Here is a 21,262-nt window from a genome sequence, read left to right as displayed (position 1 = left end):
AAAAATACTGTAAATCCTATATCTGGTAAGGGGTTGATATCCAAAATAGAAGAGCACTCCTACAACGCAATAGCCAAAACCAAAAACGTAATCCAGTTGAAAGATGGGCAGAGCACCTGAATCGACATTTTCCCAAAGAAGATATACAAATAAATGGCCAACAACTACATAAAATGGTGTTCAGTATCACTGATTGTCAGGGAAATGAAAATCAAAATGACAATGAGATATCACCTCATGCCTGTTACGATGGCTGTCATCCAAAGGACAAGAGATACCAGGTGTTGGCGGGGATATAGAGAAAAAGGAACCCTCGTGCACTGTGGGTGGGAATGTAAATTGGTGCAGCCACTGTGGAAAACAGCATGGAGGTTCCTCATGCAATTCAAAATAGAAGTACCATGTGGTCCAACAACTCCACTTCAGAGCATTTATCTGAAGGAAACAAAATCACTATCTGAAAGAGATACCTGCACCCCCATGTTCAGTGCAGCATTATTTACGGTAGTCAAGACATGGGAATAACCTACGTGTCTGTTGACAGATGAACGGATAAAGAATATGTGGCACATGCGCGCGCGCGCACACACACACACACACACACACACTGGAATATTACACAGCCATAGGAGAAAGGAAAATCTTACAATTTGTGACGTGACATGGGTGGACTTTGAGGGCATTTTGTTAAGTGAAATAAGAGACAAATACTGTATGATCTCACTTATGTGTAGAATCTTAAAATCTGAACTCCACAGAAATGGAGAACATATTGGTTGCCGGAGGTGGGACTGGGAAATTAGGGAAATGGCTGAAGGAGGCTAAAAGGTACAGACTTCCAGTTATAAGGTAAGTAAGTTCTGGGGATGGATGGATGGAAAGCACGGTGACTCTAGTTAAGAACACTGTATTGTATATTTGAAACTTGCTAAGAAAGTAGATCTTAAACGTTCTCCTCACAAGAAAAAAACAATTGCAACTATATGAGGTGATGTGATGGATGTTAACTTACGGTGATCATTTTGCACTACATACGTCCACCAAGCCATTGTGGTAGACACCTTAAACTGACATGTTTTATGTCAGTCATCTCTCAGTAAAACTGGAAGACAGAAAAGTAAGTATTCTTAGAGGAAGTACTCCATCAAAAAAGATGGATAAAGCCACATGGCCGCTGTGAGAGATTTGGGAAATAGGGTGACTAGGTATCTCAGAGAACTTTCCTGTGATCTACAAACATAAGGACCCTCGCTCTACAAAGTGGAAGGGAAAGGAAATGCAGATTCAGAGCAGTCCAGAATTAAGTTCGAGACAAACACGGTGGAGGTGAGTGTAAGGGTCAGATGAGGTGAACATGGTTAGGCATTTGTCTCTCCTTGGGAAGTGCTGCGGAGACAGCATAGCGTGGTCGTTACCGTGGCAGGTTCCCAGCAGGGTCTCCCGAATTGCACGCCCCGCTCCGTCACACACTCTCTGGGTGGACGGACTCAAGCGAGTTACGTGCCTTTCCCCGCTTCATTTCCTCATCAGAAAACGAGTACAACCATAGGACCCATTTCACTGGATTCTTTGGAGTTTTAAAGAAGCTTAATATTTGTAAATACCTTAGAACAGTACCTGACAGGGTAGTATCGTGTAAACGTTTAAGTATTGGCAACTTGATGAGGAAAGTGAGCCCAAGTGTGGATCTCAGCAGGCTGGAAGAAATAAACAGAAGACGAGCACATAAAATGTGTGATTTTCATACCTGCAGAAGGAATGCTATTCAGTGAATGACGGCAGGAAAGAGAAAAGAGAAGAAAACATGGTGGCCTCGTACCGATAACCGTGCAGTGAATTGTCTCAAATCCTAATGTCTTAAAAAAAGATGTTTTTATGACGCTCCCAGCTTTGTGGGTCTGAATTTGAGAAGGGCTCCCCTGGGAAGTTGTCACTAAGGGTCTGCCGTGGAGGGTGGCCAGCTGTCAGCCAAGGCTGCAGGTGTGTACAAGTTCGGCTGCATGACCAGGACGGCTCCCTCCGGTGACGAACAGCTCATGCTCATGGTCTGTCCAGATGACGGCCGCAGCCTTCCTACGTGGCGGCTGGCTCTCCAGAGTGAGCGCACCACGAGAACCAGCGAGAATCCGCGTGGCTGAACGCAAAGGTGTGCGCAAGGGGGTAAAAGCAAAGGCACATAGACGTCACAGATACATACCATGATGTGGAGTTTAAGGTGTAAAACATCAAGGGGCATGAAAGGGGGCAGTGTATACCAACAAAGGGAATAATACACAAAGAAGATCGTGATCGTGAATGTGTATGGGCCTGACAGTTAAGCCCCACACTACCTGAAGCAAGAACTGAGAACTCAGAGAAGCAGGGTAGAGACAGATTGGAGATTTTAATCCACACTGATCATACCGACAGCATAGTGGGGCAAACGCAGGGCAGAGGACGGACGGTTAGTACCCACAGGCACCAAGAGCTCTTACAAACCACAGAATGAAGTGTGCCTGAGGTAACTGGCCAAAAGCCAGGAATAAGCAGATGAAAAATCAAAATGACTGACACCGAAAAGATGGTCAGGGGGCCTGGGTGGCTCAGTCAGTTAAGCATCTCACTTTTGGAATGGGCTTGGGTCACCATGTCACGGTTTCGTGAGTTTGAGCCCCACATCAGGCTCTGGAGCCTGCTTGGGATTCTCTCTCTCCCTCTCTCTCTGCCCCCTGCCTCACTCACGCTGTCTCAGTCTCTCTCAAATAAATAAAAGATTTTTTTTTTTTAATGAAAATAAAAAGGTGGTCAAACTTACTAGAAGTTGGGGCAAAGCAGTTTAAAGTAATAATGAGTGGTCTCTTAGCATTTGTGGTGTACGTGCCTTTGTTATCAGTAGGATACTATGACGCATTACAGGTGCCAGTGTGATTCAGTTCCACCTTTTTAAATGCAATGTAAAAAAAATTTGATGAAAAATACGTGTCAGTGAGTCTTTAGGATCCAGTGAATGGAGGATTCTGGGAACTTGGTCACCACGGCAGCATGGTTTTTAAATCTCTCCATAGAAACAGACAAACTGAATAGATATGAAAACTTTAAAAAAAAAAAAAAAAAAAAACAGATGGGACCTGAACAGTAGATGAGAAGATTTTCCCATGAACTCCAAAACTCAAACTGATAGGGGGGAAAAAAAAAGTCATCTGAAGACTCCCCATGTTATTAAACATCGTGCTAGAAAAAACAGGTGAAGCAGAGGGATTCATGATAATCCCAGAGCCAGAAAACCACAAGCACGAGCACGCGGTGCTGGGCATCTCAAGGACAGAAGACACAGAAGTGAGTTTCCAGCCTCCGCTCCTTCCTGCAGCCAAGGGCAAGGGAGTCGAGACGGTGGGAAGGTGGTCCAGTGCTACGATTGTAAGGTCTCGGAACCAGCTGGTCAGAATGTCCTTCCAGATGACAGCCCCAAACTAAGTAGGGCTGGCAGGGATTGGTTCAAAACTGAGCCAGACAGGAAAGGAAAGAGAAGGTCCAGACAATGAAGGAGAGTGGGGAGGAAGAGCTCAGAAAGCACAAGGTCATTTTTAAAAATCATTTTATGAAAATGATAGAAAAGAGAGTCAAAGGCATGGAGCTAGAAGAATTACTCTGGCCCACCCCACCCTCATAGACGTCCAGGAAAAGTCATTTCGCTTGAAAGTGAGGAACTGAAAATGGTCACAGTCAAATCTCACACGCACAAAACGGGAAGAGCGGGCATTGTATCTTCACAAAAAATGGAAGTGTGCCAGAAAGGGCCGTCTGCAAAACCAGTGAAAACTGCAATCAGTGTTTCAGAAGAAATTGAGGGAACAGTAGAAGCTGTGAAATAAAAATTGGAAATCGCAATCTAGAAACTTAGAAATGAGTGCTGGAGAATGCAAGATTTGAGGAGGCATGACAGAAATCCGGATACAGCCTGACCTGTAAGGAATTTGGGAGTAAATAAACTCAACAGATCACTTATGAGAAACAGAAGATGGAAAGGAGATTTTTTTAATCAAAAAGTGAGGGAAAGGTAAAAAGGATTTGAGAAAAGTGATGGACAGAAAAGAAAGGCAAAGAGGGGCCAATGTTTATATAATAGGAGTCTCTGAAAGAGACTCTGAAAGCAACAGAAAATATGAAAATCTATATTCAAGAAGATTTTCCAAAATAAAGCAGACTTGAGTACCCTATATGTTATCTAACTAGAATTGAAATAAAGACTTGAAACAAAAAATAAAATAAAGCAGACTTGAAACTCCTATGACAGAGGCACACACCATAACCGAGAAAATAACCCAGACAAAACAAAACACATTCCAGCAAACTATTGGTCTTTGAAGAAAAAGAAGAACACTGGACACACAGGCAAAAAGTAGTAAGTCACTCAAGGAGGTAAAAAAATGAAATTTTCATCAGACTTTTCAATAGCAGCCCTACACCAGAAAACAATCGGATAACATTTAAGATTCCCGAGGAAAGTGTGAGTCAAGGGTTTTTCCGCCTTTGTGACTTTGTGTTTGACAACTTTATTGAGGTATAATTGATAAACAACTCCATGTAGTTAATGTAACAACTTGATGAGTTTGGAATATCAGAGATTTTTGAGGATTTTAGGTTTTTTAAGGATAATAAAGCACCCGTGAAAAATAAAAACCACAGAACATGCAAGAACTCAAGAAATATTGTTCCCACAAGCCCTTCCGGAAGGATACAGAGAGGACAAGCTTCAGATCAACCAGAATGATAAGGCACCAGGTACCTTTAGGGACAGGAGTGAAAAGAGGAGTCTAGAATGAATTGGGGAATTGGTTCAGAATCCACAGAAAGCACCGTTTGAGCATCTTTCAAAACTCAACAGCTTACCCCCCCAACTCAGCAGTATGTTCATTTTGTGGAATGAGCAAGCCAGAGACCACAGACTGAGGGACGCCAGGCTCGGTGGTTGGTGAGAGAGGGGAGGTGTTGAACTAGAAGTAGTGAGATTTTGCAAAAGTCTGCAAACTGAAGGTAAGACTCCAAAACCCATTTCCCCTGCTTAGCTCCCAGAATGTTGGCGATGGGTTTATCGCTTCCTCCTTCCGTCCCCTCCTTGGAGGATTTCAGTGGATTCTCTGAAGAAATTGAATGGCCCAGAAAAGACTTCCAGATAATGGCAGTTGAGAATCCCAAAGAGACAGCTGGGTTCTTATCAATGGCACATACACACACATACTGCCCAAAAATAAACCAAAAAACCTTCCACTAAGCTTTTTCACTGATTTACATTTAAATACGAACAAATTCCCAAGGATCAGCAGATATTTTAGGAAATCCACTAGCAAAAGAAAAAGATCCAAAGAAACAAAAAATTTCCTATTTTCGTTGAAGGATAAAGAGGCAGTGCCACGCAGAAGGAACAAAAAGGAATAACTAGAAAAACAGGAAGAGTCCTTTGAAAGTTAAAGACAGGACAAGCATTTAAAAAATGTTTCAGATGAATTGGGACATAAATTTGAAAAAAATCTTTTAAAACTTATTGCAAAAGGATGGATAGAAAATAAAATTTGAGAAATCAATATCCAAAAAACAAAAAAATTTCGGTAAAATAACAGAAAAAAAGAAAAGGAAATTGTACTAAATAATACACTTTCTGTAACCGAAGGGCAAGATTCCGGTGTGCAGAGTCCTGCCAGTTCCCAGCACGGTGGGTGACAGATACCTCCTCCTGGGCACATCACTGTGTGATGTTTCAGGACACCAAGAATATGGAGAACTTTTGTAAACCACCCAGAGATCAAACAGATCACGTTCAAATGATCAGGAACTGAACTGACGCCATACTTGTTAACAGAAAAATGCAGAGAACGGTTGTCAGGTAAAATGATTTCAAGCGAGTGTGTTTGATTCCTCATCAAGTGTTTTATCAATTTTGAGAGGGAAACGAGCATTTTCAGAAAATCAGGATCTTCTAAAAGCGTATCGCCCAGGCCCTGCTTTCTAAGTAAACCACTAAGAAATGAATTCCAGCAAAACGAGGGAGGAGACGAAGACGGAGAAGGCTTAGGGTCCACAGGAGAGAGAATCCCACACGGGTTGGTTGAGAGACTGAAGCCTGTGGCCGAAAGCGGAGCAGGAAAGCAACGGGCTCCAGGAACGACACTTCAGGTCGGTGAACACGGGGTAGAAGAGTCTGGAAGGCTTCCTTCTTCACGTGGTAAATCGATTCTAGGGCATTTTACAGTCCCTTTGGAGAATCTGGGGATGATTCATGAGTGAGACTTAGAAAATTAACTTTAAAAGACGGAGGACGTCCTTCATTTCAGAGAAATAAAAAGATTACACAGGAAAGCTCCAACTATAGTATGCTTCTCAACTCATTGATGATTCCAAGGTCACAATAACTTACACATTAAATGTAAAATGCGACCCCAAACACAAAGAGCAGCAGGTGTAATAGTGCCAAATCCTTCTCTTCCGTAGCAGGAAGTCCGCAGAATGTCTCAAAGCAAGAAACCGCAGTATGCTCTTGCTTGGGTTTTGGTTTGGTTTTGTTTTTGCCAGAAATACGGAGACACATTACAGAAGGGGGCAAACAGCTGGAAGGGGTTAAAAGAAATCACTTCTAGGAGGGACGACCTGGGGCAAGAGGGATGCTTCTGCTTGACTAAGCATTGTGATACTACTGTTTTCCTTTTTAAACTGTGTACGTGTATTAGTTTGATTTAAACAATTAAAAACATGCATAGGAGAACATGTGGAGAAATTGGGCGATGAAAATAAGATCTCAAATCGTAAACGTAAGACGGAAATATTGCTGGACTCTATCACATCAAAATTAAAGATGTTTGTACAGTGAAAGCTTGGTTAATAGGGGCTATTCGGTGGTGACTATCTAGCAAAGGATATTTGCAATGTGCAACACCAATACAGGATCAACCTCTAGAACATGTATGAAACCCCTGCAACTCTCTATGGAAAAGATTAGAAAACTGTTGAAAAACTGGCGAACGATCTGAATAAGTAATTCTCAGAAAAGGAACTCCTAATGGTCAACAAGCATGTGAAGAAATGTCCAATCTCATTAGCAACTGGAGAAATTAAAAATTAATCCTTTAAAAATTATTATCACTTTATACTCACCAGATTGCCAAAAATTACATAAGGTAACTTCAAGGACAAGAAGAAACAGACGGCTTCGCACACCGCTAGTAGAAGTGTAAACGATCCGGGGCGCCCGGGTGGCTCAGTGGGTGAAGCGACCGACTTCGGCTCAGGTCGTGACCTCACAGTGGGCGGGTTCAAGTCCCGCATCGGACTCTGAGCTGTCGGCACAGCTGCTTCGGATTCTGCGTCTCCCTCTCTGTCTGCCCCTTCACCACTCACGCCCTGTCTTTCCTCTCTCAAAAATAAACATTTAAAAAAAAAATTTTTTTTTTTTTTTTTTTTGAGTATAAATGATACACCCATTCTGGAGGGCGGCGTAGCATTGTGGAGTGGACGTACAGCACAGCAGCCAGCAACCTCACGGATTCAGGAGAGCCTTATACGGATCTGGTCGGCAACGCGGTAGAGACGCTTGTTGCCACGGGTGGTAGCAGAGAGATGGATCAAGTGTGGCCCGTGCGCTCACCAGAGCCCCTGTGAAATCTACACTCGCAGCACAAAGTACCTAATTTCTCGGGATATGTACATACCCAAGGGCCTGTGTAAACCCAGTTATACCGGGTGCCAGATCCCATGGGGAAGGAGGGGAGTAGAACAGCTGGGATGAAGGGAAAAAACAAGAAGGCAAAATAAAACCAGAGTGAGGCCTCCCCCAAGCTCTCTGATAATATTTCACGGACTAAATATTAACAAGGTTTGTGCACTTAACGTTCCTCCCCGCAAAGTAAAATTTACTCTATGTTTCTTAAAAGAAGGAATGTCCATAATTATATCAAAGTAAAAGTGTTTAAAGGGAAAGGAAGAGCTTTTTTTGAAAATTGGTTTTAAAAGGAAGGTTTGTAAGAGGTGAAGACTTGTTATCAGTGGTAAAATTCTCATAGCAACAGGGAGGTTTTAAGGTTTTACCGGGGTTCGTAAATAGTTCAAGTGTGTCCTCACAGCTTCTGCCAAAGACATTTTACCTTCTCCAGTGAGGAGCTTGAAGTCTAACACAGGGACAAAACTGGAGTAGAAAAGAGCCCTTCTTTCTGTCCACCTCTTTCAAAGTCAAGTTTATAGTTAATTCTCCCTTTACTCCAAACTGTCACATAGTCTAAAACTCTAATTTGGGCCCATGCTTTAGATTTAATGCCCCTTTTCCTAGACAATTTTTCATCTTTCCTTCCTCCTCGAACTACCCTTTGGGGAAGTATGAGAAATCAAATACTGACCAGGACGCAGGAAAAGAGATCTTAGAAAGGTCAGAAGCCAAGCAGGCTGGATCCTAGGGGTGGATTCGTGTATCTTTCTGCGACTGGTCCTCTCACCCCCACCAAAACCAAAGCCGGAATCCTGCTGTGTGATGCCTAGAGTCAGTGCCGTCAGAATCGTGATCTTTGATTATGTTCTGCTTTATACTGTCCTTAGTTGAGATCAGTGAAACATGGGCCCCTTACTCTTTGTAGTAACTCCCATCCCTTCCCAATTTAATCAGCACCTACCAGTTGGGTCGCTGGTCAGTTAAATAGTGCTCTGCTAAAGCACTGTTTCTCGTTCCTAGCATACGCAGTTAAAATACTGGCATCCTGAGTGGATCTCTGAAAAAATAACAATGTGTTTTGTTAGCAATTTCTTGAGTATTGTGAAGAATTACTATGACATTTGTCATGGCCACAGTACTATTGCTGATATTTCCGAGCTGTCTGCTATCCCTTAGAAGAAGAAAGAATGAAGTTCCCCACCTTAAGCTGCTTATCAGTTTTTCTCTCGTGATAAAAAGCCTCCAGAGCAAATCAGGAAACTAACTTGGCATCTTTTGTATTTTAACATATTTTAAACACTTGAAGATACTAAAAAATTTATTCTGGATAGTTCCCCAAAGAATAAAAAATTAAAGGGATGCCTGAGTGGTTCAGTCCGTTGAGCATCTGACTCTTGGTTTCAGCTCAGGTCATGATTCCAGGGTCGTGGGATCGAGCCCCATGTCATGCTCCGTGCTGAGTGTGGAGCCTGCTTGGGATATCCTCTCCCTCTCCCTCTCCCTCTCCCTCTCCCTCTCCCTCTCCCTCTCCCTCTCCCTCTCCCTCTCCCTCTCCCTCTCCCCGTGCCCCCTCCTCTGCCTCTCCCCTGTTCGCACATGCTCTAAAATTAAAATAATAAAATAAAATACAAAGCAAAAACTTAAGAGTAAAAATTGGTATACAGGAGAAATATTGAGCAAGGTTTTATATGATATTCACAAATTAGGTGCTTGTATTTTTATCACAGGCATTGAGGCCCCTGGTCTTGAGCTAACTATGTGTCACGTGGTTTGGGGGTTTTTTAAGGAGCATATTCTACATGTTTTGGAATGATCAGACCTTGCGAGATGACAGAATCAGACACGTCAGCTTGAATTTTAACTCTGCCATTAACTATATATCCATGAGTAACTGATTATTTTCTCTGAGTCTCAAGGAAATATTATCCGTCTTTACGGGGGTATTATCTCCATTAAATGAGATGAGGTATATGAATTATTGGCACAATGTCTGTTGGTGGGGGCTCAGTCCACGCGGGATCAATTTTAGAGTAAATACAGAGGTAGTCTGTGTTCTACTTGGAATTGCGTCAGACCCCAGTGCTGCTTTGAAGCCTTTGTGGTGTATAAATCACATATTGAGAAGAGCAGAATTTATTTTTAACTTAAATTTTAAAGCTTTGAATGGTCCCTTTAGTTTTTTAATAAGATACGTTAGTTTCATAAAAATAAAGACTACTTTATAAACAGGATTGCGTTGGCATTTGCATATTATTGGAATATAGAATAAAGTTCTTACTAGTTTAAATCAGTCACAAATATAAAAAAGAAATAGTCAAATTTGTTTTCAAAAATAAATATGTTCTAAATGCTTACTCTACTCCAGCCCTGTTTGAAAGGGCTGGAGTTCTTTTTATGTTCACGTGTTCACGCCATGAAGTAGATACTATTATTGAACCTATTTTATAGAATGAGGAGAGCAAGACACAGAGGAGTTAAATAGTTTATTAATTACTCCGGAGAGGTAATTTGAAGAGGAGAGGCATGTTCCAGATCGCTGAAGTCTGTGTTGACTTACTGCCAGATAGAACAGATAAGACTTCGAGAACTTTACTGGATTTGCCTTAAGAAGTTTCCGGCTGCCATCTTTCTCTCTCTAGAATAGTGTGTGTGTGTGTGTGTGTGTGTATTTGTCTACTGAAGGGTAGGTAATACCACCTGCTTCCATAGGAGGAAACAGATTTGTTAAGCATATTGTTGGTTCTTGGTCCCAGAAAGTAAAATGCTTGTTTTGTAGCAGGGACGAGAATTTTCAGTTACTCTGTTCTTCCAAAGAAGGTATAAAAGCATATGAAATTTCTGTTTTTGTAAAGATATAAATATGTGACATTTCACTTAACTCTTTGCTGAAAGATAATTTGAAGAATTTGTAAAAATCCTGACTCAAACTTTGTGAGCAAAAAGAAAAAAAAAAAAAACACAGTTTTTAGGTTTTCAAATGTCATTCAAGAACTATTATTTAACTTCTTATATTATTTTTAGCATCACCTAGCTCAGTATTGCCTAATAAAAATATTTGAAAAGCGTAAATTACAGAACGATATGGGAAATGAAAATGATTCATCCCACTTATATTTAGAATATTTTCTAGGAGCTCGTGTGGGGCCCAGAGAGTCACATTATGGAAATCCTTTAAGTAATTGGTGTTCTTAATAATTGGTATATATATATATTTTTTTATCAATTTGTTTTGCAGCGCAAGACTCATCAGTTTTTTGTCAAATCTTTTACGACGCCTACCAGATGTCACCAGTGCACCTCTCTGATGGTGGGTCTGATAAGACAGGGCTGTTCCTGTGAAGGTAAGAACAAACCGATTGACTTTAGAGTCCTAACATTGACTCTCTAAATTGTAATCGAATAACTTTGTTCCCCTTAAAAGGTATATAAATATAACAGGAATACAGGTAATAAACTGAGCACCTTGGAGAAACTAGATAGACAGCCCCTAGGAACCTCTTCCAGGGGAGATCTATTTAAATGTGTCTCATTCATCTTTGTTTCATTATTTGGATGAATTTGAGGTCCTGGAGTGTGAGAGAAGATGTGACAGTTTCCTTGAATCTGTTCATTTAATTGTGACCTTGTTTAATTTCCCTGACAAGAGAACTCATTCTTAAAAAGTAAGCAGTTCGGTATCTTTTCAGAAATACTAAATGTGTGCCACTTTGGCTCAAAAGATACTTCTTCCCAGTATTTGTAGCAGCAGTCTTCCCCACCACTCATTGATGCATTGATCCATCCATCACATGCTCATGAGATACCTGTTGCACACTTCTAGGCACTGGGGATGTAGTCGTGGGCAGGAGAAAAGACAGAGCCTGCCCTTGGGGAGCTCACATTCTGAGAAATGAACGATCAGGGGTCATTGAAACTGAAAACAAAGTGTATTTGTCTGGACACCACTTTATTTTCCCCAAGACTTCTAAGATGAAAATGATTTAAATGTATTGGGACACATTATATTTGTTTGGGAATGGTGCAGGAAAATACCTTCCTTAACCAAATGAGATTTCTCACTTTAACGGTGCCTTCTATCTCATTTACTGGTGTATCTTATGAAAAAGATAAGAAAATAGTTGCTAATTTTAATTCTAGTATTAGTTTCTATGCCTTAGCCCTTAGGGCTGGAAGGGACTTTGAGGGGAAGGTCATCAGTCCACATGAGATGCAGGTGTTCCCCTTGTAGAATGTGCTTGGACCTGGTCTGTATCTGGTCACTTTGGATAGTGGGGAATTCAGAGCATCTTAAGGCAGCACATTCTATGTGTGGGTAGCTCAGAAGATCCAGACCGTATCATCTCAGCTGGTCTTTGAGATGCATCGGTTTAGAGCCAAAGAAAATGGTCTGGGTTAAAAAGTAGATTTGAGAGTTAGCACAAAGTGATGAATGGAAATGGGGTTTTCCAGGAAAAAAAGCACAGTTTGAAAAGGGAACAGGTATGAGGACAGAACCTTAGGAAACAGAGTTCAGGGGAGGTCAAAGGCAAAGATAGCAAAGCCGTCTGAGAAAGGAATAGCCCATGTCCTTGACCAGGAACGTGTGATGGATGCCAAAGGAGAGAATCTGTGCAGTTGTTAAGCCTTGTCTCATTTTGGATTTAGCCAGCATTTCAAAATGTCCTTTCAAAATCTGTCGGAGAGAATCCCAGACAGCTACCTGGCTTTAGGTGCCTTACCATTTCTTAGGCACCAGTCATTTGCAATAACAGAAGGGAGTTTTGAGACCTCCCCAGACTCCCTTCTAGAGTCTCAGGTCAGGAAACTGTGCCTGTCTTCCCCACAGACCCCTAGAACTCTACCCTGTGCACTGTGGGGACACGTTAAGTTAGACCCTGCCCAGGCTTTCGTAAATGTGGTGACAGCCTCCGAAGAGTCCTGTCATTTTCATTTCTTCCTGGTTGATTGAAGTTAGTTCCTGTAAAGGACAGTTATTTTATTGTTTCCGCTGCTGTTGGGAGGTGAGATTTTTGCCCGTTAGTCTAACCAATTGTCAGACGCTCCACTTACAAGTGAAGGAGACGTCTTATGGAAATGTGGTGTTGTTGACAGTCTGCTAGTTCATCTGATTCTTAGGGGGTTCATAATGCCCATCAGCGGTATAATCTGTTTTCCCGTGTGTGTGTACTCCCATGATGCTGTCTCTCCGTCTCCGCTCTTACTCTTTCCCGAATATTCTCCAGAACCCACCCTCACGGTAGGAGTTGTCTAAATACGTATTCTTAGTTTGTAGACCCCTCCAACGAGCTTGTTTCTTTTAAATATTTTAGATTTTAATCCTCACCCAACCAAGTCTCAGTGAAAATTATGCATTCATTTTTTGTTTACCTTATTTCTTCGCGTCTCGGGTTTATCACGGGAGTATCAGATAGAGGTGTCATGGCGGTGTTGGTAGTTGCGGTTGGCCGGTCCTGAGCCTGACTGCCTGGGTTTGAATTCCAGCAGTGCCACTCACGAGTCCTGTGACCCAGGGCAAGTCACTCGTAGATTGTTACAGAAAAATTAAATGCACCCAATAAAGTTAACCATTATTATGATCTTAGCCCTGGTTTACATAGCTATGATGATATTACCAACTCCTGAATCTTACACTTAATTGGTGCCTTTTAAAATCATTGAACAATTTCATTTTCAAAAAGAGGGACTGGTAAAGTTTGCAGGTATTTTAGAGATGCCACGTAATTTCATGTCCATCAGTGGCCCTTGCAAGAGAAATTTCAAGGCAGATAGCAAGTTGGAGTGAGATAAAAAGTAAGAGAGCACTCTAGAAACTACTTTTTGGAATTAGAAGTTTAAATCAACTGTTGTATTCACAAGCTTAGATGTTTTTTTCTGTGTGTTTGTTTCTCTTGATTAACACAGAACAGTAATACGTACAAATATTTACCATTTCTCATTGAAATTCTTATTGGTAAGCAAGTGAATCCGCTCCTCAAAAGGCAGAGCAGTTACTTAAATCAAAGCCACAGATAAACACTCACCTAATGTGGCAACTTGCATATGATGAGTGCTCAATGTATTTTCTTCTTGTAAAAAGTGCATTTCTATTGAATATTGTGGGTTTTTTTCCCCCTCTTTCGAAAGTGTGTGGATTCTCGTGTCATATAACTTGTGTAAACAAAGCTCCAACTGTGTGTCCGGTCCCTCCTGAGCAGACAAAAGGTCCTCTGGGGATAGATCCACAGAAGGGAATAGGAACAGCATATGAAGGTCATGTCAGGGTAAGTATGATCAGGTTGGATTTAGATTAATCTCTTGAAATTGATTAATGACTGGAAAACTAAGTCCAGTTGCCTGACAGACCTACCACTTGACAGAAAATTGGGCAAACAAAATTCATGTAATAATTGGGCAAACAAAATTCATGTAATAATTTTATTTCATCCAGTGTGATTTGAAAACAAAAACCTGGTCTTCACTTGGAAATAAATTCCAGAATGTCTTAGAATTTTCTGTACTGCTCCTGAGTTGTAACGAAATATCCATAAAGGAGTCTTCAACACTTGGTCTTGCTGGAGATCATAGCGTATGTTATGAAGGGTGAGCTATTGGCAGGGTGTATTCTTACTCGTAATCTTGAACAATGTTTTTAAGTGTCAGCTGCATTTGATCTTACACCCAAATTTGACTTTTATGCTATTTAGAAATGCATGAATTATTTTTAAGATTGTATTTGTAAGTAACCTCTACACCTAGTGTGGGGTTGGAACTCACAACCCTGAGATCAAGTGTCACATGCTCTACTGACTGAGCCAGTGAGGCGCCCCCCCCCCCAACATGAATGTTATTTTAATGAATTACAAGTGAAAGTTAAAATGGTACCATTAAAAAATTTTTCGGAATCAAAAGTCATTCAGTATTTGAGGAATGCTTTCTTATGTTTTTCTCGAGTTATTAATGGTATATGTGTTCATCTGCACTTCACCAACCAGAGTGGCAGACTTTGAACACACAGACGTTATCTCTAGGCTTTCATCCTGCAGTTATGTAGGTAATTAAAGGGCTATGATTGACGTTTTAGTTTGAAATGTTTTTGTCTGTCTGTCTGTCTAAGATCCCTAAGCCAGCAGGAGTGAAGAAAGGATGGCAAAGAGCATTGGCTGTGGTTTGTGACTTTAAGCTCTTCCTGTACGATGTTGCTGAAGGAAAAGCGTCCCAGCCCAGTGTTGTGGTCAGTCAGGTGATTGACATGAGGTGAGCTTTTGAAAGTGAAGATATTTGTATCTTTTGCAACGGAAGAATAAGAAAGTATCTGACTGTTCATCTAATTATATTGCCATATTTTTATCTAATTCTAATTTCATGTTAATATTCTAATTTACTGATATTGCTAGAGTAATGTAATTAGAAATAGGAGGCAAAGTATAGTTATAGGACGGGTTGATGTATGTGTGTTGAGTGAGCTGGGGATAGGGCATCAGGGAAAAGAACCGAATGTTTGAATCGAAAAGCCCAGCGTAAAGATGGCTTGGGTAACGAAGGGCTAACACGTAGTGTTTCAGTCACCGCCTGAAGGCGTGAAGCATGATTCCAACGTGAGGAAAGGGAGTAGAAATGTCAAAATCAGACAGGCTCTCAGACTGTGTAATGAGCTGGTAAACGTTTGAATGAGTATACCTCTTGAATGTTTCTGGTCTCTTCTTCATGGTTTTCCCCTGCCCCGTGGAGCGCTCTCCTTTGCCTCTTCTTCTAGCGCCCAGGCTCCCCTCAAGTGACTTAGTACCCCCAAGGCACCTCCGCTCTGATGACTCCCACAGGGGCCTCCGCCCAGCTCTTTCTCCAGTTTTCAGAACGGTTTCCGGCTCTGGCGCACACTGGCGTTTCATACAAGCACCTCAGCCACGCTGTCTTCCCCCAGATAAGGAATATGAAGAGGTAGCCAGGAAAGTCCCACAGAGACTGCCAAGGGACTAGGTGCAGGAAGGATAAGGAGAAGAGTCAAAGACAAGACTAGGGCGCCAAGTCTTTAAGACCAAGAGGAGGATGATACCAGGAACCCAGTTAAGGAAATCACGAGGAATAGATTATTGTGGAGGAATTCTGTCTCAGGCGTAGACAGAACAGTGAGATGTCAGATAAGCTGTGTTGTGGGCACTTGAGATGTATTGCGGGAGGCAAGAGGGTCCAGTGTTCTGGAGACTCTGGAGACCTTCCCAGGTTCAGGTCCTCCTTCCCCATGTACACGTTCTGGCCTGGCAACTGTAGCCAGCAGCCGTTCCTAGCTCTTGTATAATTACCCCTGTTAAGTTACTCCTGACAAGTTACTTCGGGCAGTATCCATTACAATGACAGAAAAGCCAAATGGTTTTAAAAATTCAATTTGGACATTTTGTGCGAGTAGCTTTTGAGGATTGCTTCGTGTGTGTTCTATGGATATACCTACCGAACACCACACACATACCCACATATGCTGACTTTTAATGTTTTACTTTTCCTTCAGGGATGAAGAATTTTCTGTGAGTTCAGTCTTGGCCTCTGATGTAATTCATGCAAGTCGGAAAGATATACCCTGTATATTTAGAGTAAGTATGCGTGCTGTAATTTGATCACTGAATTACGTGTTCTTAGTGAATATATATCTCGTCCCTCCATATAGATCATAAGCCTAACTAGGAATAGGACCCAATTCCTTAATGTGTTTCATATCACCCAGTGCTTGAATGTATAGACAATTAGTGCTAAGTAAATATTTCATTAGTAAAAGACCTGAGGAAAGCCTGAATATTTGGCTTCTAAAATAGGTTTCATCTTGGGCGATATTTTTGAGCCACAATTCAATTTTCAGATAAATACGCAACATGGAAAATTGAACAAGTGTGAGGTTTCTCAAGTTTTTGAAAAACAGAGGTTTCTTTTAAAATCTCATTTAAAAAACTAATGTTTTATTTCTATTGCTTTGTAATTAACTACTCCAAAACTTAGTGGCTTAAGCCAGTAATGATTTATTTTTTACCATTCTCTCCGTCAGCTATACGGTTTGAGTGGTGTCAGCTCAGATTACTCACATGAGCTCATCTGGGGCTGGAATATCCAAAATGACCTTGCCCCCATGCCTGGGGCCTTGCTGCTGGCTGTTTGCTAGGCGATCTCTGAGAACTTTCTCCATGCGTTCGGTCTCTCATTCGGTCGCTGGCTGAGCTCTACATGGCTGGCCTTCAAGAGGACAAAAGAAGCTTCCAGAACTTTTGAGGACCAGGCCTAAGACAGGCATAATAACTTTTGTGCGTTTTGTTGGTCAGAGTACGTCATGAGGCCAGCCTGGATTTAAGGGGAGGGACAATAGACGGCACAGCTTGATGAGAAGAATGCAATTCCATAGGAAGAATTGTTGGGAACCATCTCTGGAGGCTGCCTGCCCTCCCACAGGGCCATCTTGAATTGGCAGATTAAGACAATAGAGGTTTAGGGGCTCCTGGGTGGCTCAGTTGGTTAAGCGTCCAGCTCTTGGTTTCAGCTCAGGTCATGATCTGATGGTGAGACCGAGCTCCACGTCGGGCTCTGCACTTAACAGTGTGGAGCCTGCTTGGGATTCTGTCTCTCTCTCTCTCTCTCTCTCTCTCTCTCTCTTTCTCTCTCTCTCTCTCCCTGCTTCTCCCCAGCTCATGCTCCCTCTCAAAATAAGTAAATAAACATAAAAAAAAAAAAAAAAGACTATTGCCCTAACGTTATGCCCACTACTTAGTGTTTGTCTATGAATATGGTATCTAAGGACGGTCACCAGGGGAGCCTAGGGAGGCCCAGTTGCCTGTAGCTGGTTCACACAGTTGGAGTTGACTGTCACTGCTGCTTAAATCACATGTATGTGAAATTCAAATCTGCTCTGATTGTAAGTGCTATTTGTACAATGCTAAATCTTCATTTAAATACGAGGGGCGCCTGGGTGGCGCAGTCGGTTAAGCATCCGACTTCAGCCAGGTCACCATCTCGCAGTCCGTGAGTTCGAGCCCCGCGTCGGGCTCTGGGCTGATGGCTCAGAGCCTGGAGCCTGGTTTCCGATTCTGTGTCTCCCTCTCTCTCTGCCCCTCCCCCGTTCATGCTCTGTCTCTCTCTGTCCCAAAATAAATAAACGTTGAAAAAAAAAAATTTTTTAAATATGAACATAAGTGATCTGATCTTCCCTAAGATTCTGTGTGTTATGAAGTGGCAAAGAACGTTAAGTTTATTTCTGAACATTTCTGACTTTTGAAAAGAAGTTGAGAACCAGTATGGTGGGTAGTGTGCGTGAGCGGGACGTGGGACCCGGTCTGGCGGGGCGTCTGTGGGGACAGTACATCCCTGCATCACAGTTCCCTCAGATGTACGCTCAGCATCCAGTAGGGTACCTGCCTCAGTGCTCATGCAGGGCTTTGAGCAGTGCTCATGCTTGACCCAGTAAATGTCAGGTGCTGTTGATCTAGGAATATGGGTGATGCATTTCTTAGTGGTGGCACTCAGCACGTCATAGCAAAGAAAATAAAAATAGTTATTAATGTTTAAAATGGTACCTGCTGTAACTAAGTAAAAGATAGATAGATAGATAGATAGATAGATAGATAGATAGGTAGAGAAAGGTATCTGCTACCTTTGCTTTGTCATGAATCTTCATGCTAAGACTAGTTATTCTTCTGATTAGGAAAAGCTGAACTCTGGAAGGGATCATTTGGTGAGTGTTCACCTTGTTGGCCAGAGCTAAACAAAGTAGCATCGGCACGAAACCTGCTTGAAGTGTGTCTGTTTTCTAACACAGGCTGATTAAACTGTCCTAGGTCACAGCCTCCCAGCTCTCGGCGTCAGACAGCAGGTGTTCGGTCCTGATGCTCGCGGAGAGCGAGAGCGAGAGGAACAGGTGGGTGGGCGTGCTCAGCGAGCTGCACAAGATTTTGAAGAAAAACAAGTTCCGAGACCGCTCAGTCTACGTCCCCAAGGAGGCTTATGACAGCACTCTGCCGCTCATTAAAACCACCCAGGCGGCTGCGATCATAGGTATGGACTGGCGCCGTGGACCATGTTAGCATAGCTGTTGACCAGCCTACCCTGGGAGCAGGGCTGGCTTGCATCCAGGGATCCCCCGCGCCCAGCATGGCAGGCGCCGTGCCCCACACACACAGTGAATGTCTGCTGAGTGAGTACACGAGAAAGTACACGAGAAGTGCTTTCCGAGTGCGTTTTCTTCTGGAAGAAAGAGTGCTAAAGATGAACCTGTGAACGATCTGTTTTCTGCTGTGCGACTTAGAACCAACTATTTAACTGCTTAACGCATAAGTTTCCTGGGTAGGATGCAGCTTCTGATGACCTCGCAGAAGTTAGGAGGTTTCGGTAACGTGGGGCCCGTGACAGGATGCCCTGCATAGCAAATGCCCTCAAGAGAGAGCAGTTTCTGGGTCTGGAGGTTTAAATTTCTGTCATGTTATTGGTACACATCCAACTCTTTGGTTACTTCCTAGTAAATAGTGAAAAGTTAATGAGTAGGGTCCATAATGCCTTCTGCAGTTTCTCCCTCCCAAAACAAGAAGTGGACCCAGGGCACTAGCAAACTAGATTTTTTCTCTTTTTTTCACCCTCTGTTGAATAAACGTTTACTTCTTTTTATAAGTATTGATACACTTTCTAATGATCTGTTAAAAAAGACATGAGGTAATATTTACTGCTATCATCTGAAAGGAAACTTAACAGTACAAATTTTTATTCCTATTTTTAAGTTCCTTATTTGAGTGTTTTTGCACCAAATTTATTATCCATTTTGTTGTATTAGTTGTACACAGCTTTGCCTGTTAACAGTGTTTCGTACTCGTGTCTTCTGTAGACCATGAAAGGATCGCGTTGGGAAATGAAGAAGGGTTATTTGTCGTGCACGTCACGAAAGATGGTAAGAGAAAACTTAATCATTGCGGAGTAACTTTCAACCCTATGTCGTTAGAAAAATTCTAATTTCTAGGAAGAGCAGGATTTGGTCTGATTTATTCTATAATTGAAATTTTCCAGACCTAATTTGATGTGTTGATAAATCAAAAGATAATTTTTGAACTTCTTTAATCCTCCCGAGTTCTTAAACTTTCAAGTGTGTGTTGTGTTTCTTGTGTCACTGATTGAGCACCAGTGCTCCACAAACAGCCTGCACGTCTCAGGACGGGACGTGAACGATACAGCCGGACTTTCTCATTGCTCTGTTAGTGTTAGAAGTAGCCGTCATTCAAGTGTGTGTTCACTGTTGGGAGATTTTCTCCCGCATTTAATACAAAAGAGTTTTTTTTTCCAGGGCCAAATTAAATACCAAGGGAAATAAAAAGGAACCAATTTATCAGTGTCCTATCTTTATATCAAGTGCGATCGTGGGAAGACAACGCATTTAAACTGCATTTGCCGCCCCTAGAATACGTTCCGTGAAATAAGTCTTCCCTCAGTTTCTAAAACAGGAGCGCCATGGTGAAGTTCCTGAGAATTTAGTGCCAGTAAAAAGGTTTTTCCTGGAGATGTGGCACGCTTTATCACACAGGGACCCTTTGCCTTACCTCACTGTGGGCGTGTGCCGTCACCTTGTAATGGGTATAATTATCTCCCTCTTTCTCCACATGATTCTGTTCTCTTACTCTTCTGTGTGTGTGTGTGTGTCCGTGTCTTCATTATAAGTTGACCTATCCTTTTGAGTGTAGTTGGGATGTAAGTAATCACTAAAACGTCATTCTGCACTTGATTTATTACTGTTCCTTTGCACAGAAATTATCAGAGTCGGTGACAATAAGAAGATCCATCAGATCGAACTCATTCCAAATGATCAGCTTGTTGCTGTGATCTCAGGACGAAATCGTCATGTGCGCCTTTTTCCCATGTCAGCTTTGGACGGACGAGAGACCGATTTTTACAAGCTGGCAGAGACGAAAGGGTGTCAGACCATAACTTCTGGCAAGGTGTGCCACGGAGCTCTCACGTGCCTGTGCGTGGCTATGAAAAGGCAGGTCCTCTGTTACGAACTATTTCAGAGCAAGACCCGTCACCGAAAATTTAAGGAAATCCAAGTCCCGTGTAACGTGCAGTGGATGGCGGTCTTCAGCGAACAGCTGTGCGTGGGATTCCAGTCGGGATTCCTGAGATACCCCTTGAATGGAGAAGGGGGTCCGTACAGCATGCTCCACTCAAATGACCACACGCTGTCCTTTATCACACATCAGCCGATGGACGCCATCTGTGCAGTTGAGATCTCCAGTAAGGAGTACCTGCTGTGTTTTAACAGCATCGGGATATACACGGACTGCCAGGGCCGGAGATCCAGACAGCAGGAGCTCATGTGGCCAGCAAATCCCTCCTCTTGCTGTAAGAGTCTCTTACTTTTGGCTGTTTGCCCTCTGTGTCTCTTTCCTTTTCCTTCAGCCTCGTTTCCTAAATATATTCACTCTTAATACCGGCTTGTTTTTCTAAGTCCTCCTTAAGGTTTTGCCTAAGTACTAATTGTGTCGTTTGTGCAAAGTGACTCTCCGTAGTTAGTTAGACCTAGGCCAGCAGGGCTGACCTTAACTTGTCCAGAGTTGAAGCTGATCTTTCTGTGGAATATTTTACTTAGCTGGCTTTTTAACCCATGTG

The 21,262-nt window shown here is 42.3% G+C and overlaps 1 protein-coding gene across 9 annotated transcripts in view; it reads left to right on the top strand.

The window, feature by feature from the left end:
* CDC42BPA (CDC42 binding protein kinase alpha) overlaps nucleotides 1–21,262 on the top strand; it is a 317,618-nt gene that overhangs the window by 277,270 nt on the left and 19,086 nt on the right. For all 9 annotated transcript variants that reach the window (XM_030301801.1, XM_030301804.1, XM_030301802.1 and 6 more), the window contains 7 exons: nucleotides 10,905–11,010; nucleotides 13,793–13,929; nucleotides 14,763–14,902; nucleotides 16,149–16,230; nucleotides 18,454–18,670; nucleotides 19,491–19,553; nucleotides 20,402–20,995. In XM_030301801.1, coding sequence (XP_030157661.1) covers nucleotides 10,905–11,010; nucleotides 13,793–13,929; nucleotides 14,763–14,902; nucleotides 16,149–16,230; nucleotides 18,454–18,670; nucleotides 19,491–19,553; nucleotides 20,402–20,995 — 1,339 coding nt within the window. The remainder of the gene's footprint in view (nucleotides 1–10,904; nucleotides 11,011–13,792; nucleotides 13,930–14,762; nucleotides 14,903–16,148; nucleotides 16,231–18,453; nucleotides 18,671–19,490; nucleotides 19,554–20,401; nucleotides 20,996–21,262) is intronic.

Source organism: Lynx canadensis, chromosome F1, assembly GCF_007474595.2.
Source record: "Lynx canadensis isolate LIC74 chromosome F1, mLynCan4.pri.v2, whole genome shotgun sequence".
NCBI classification, from domain to species: Eukaryota; Metazoa; Chordata; class Mammalia; order Carnivora; family Felidae; genus Lynx; species Lynx canadensis.
This window is presented reverse-complemented; position numbering and strand designations above follow the sequence as displayed.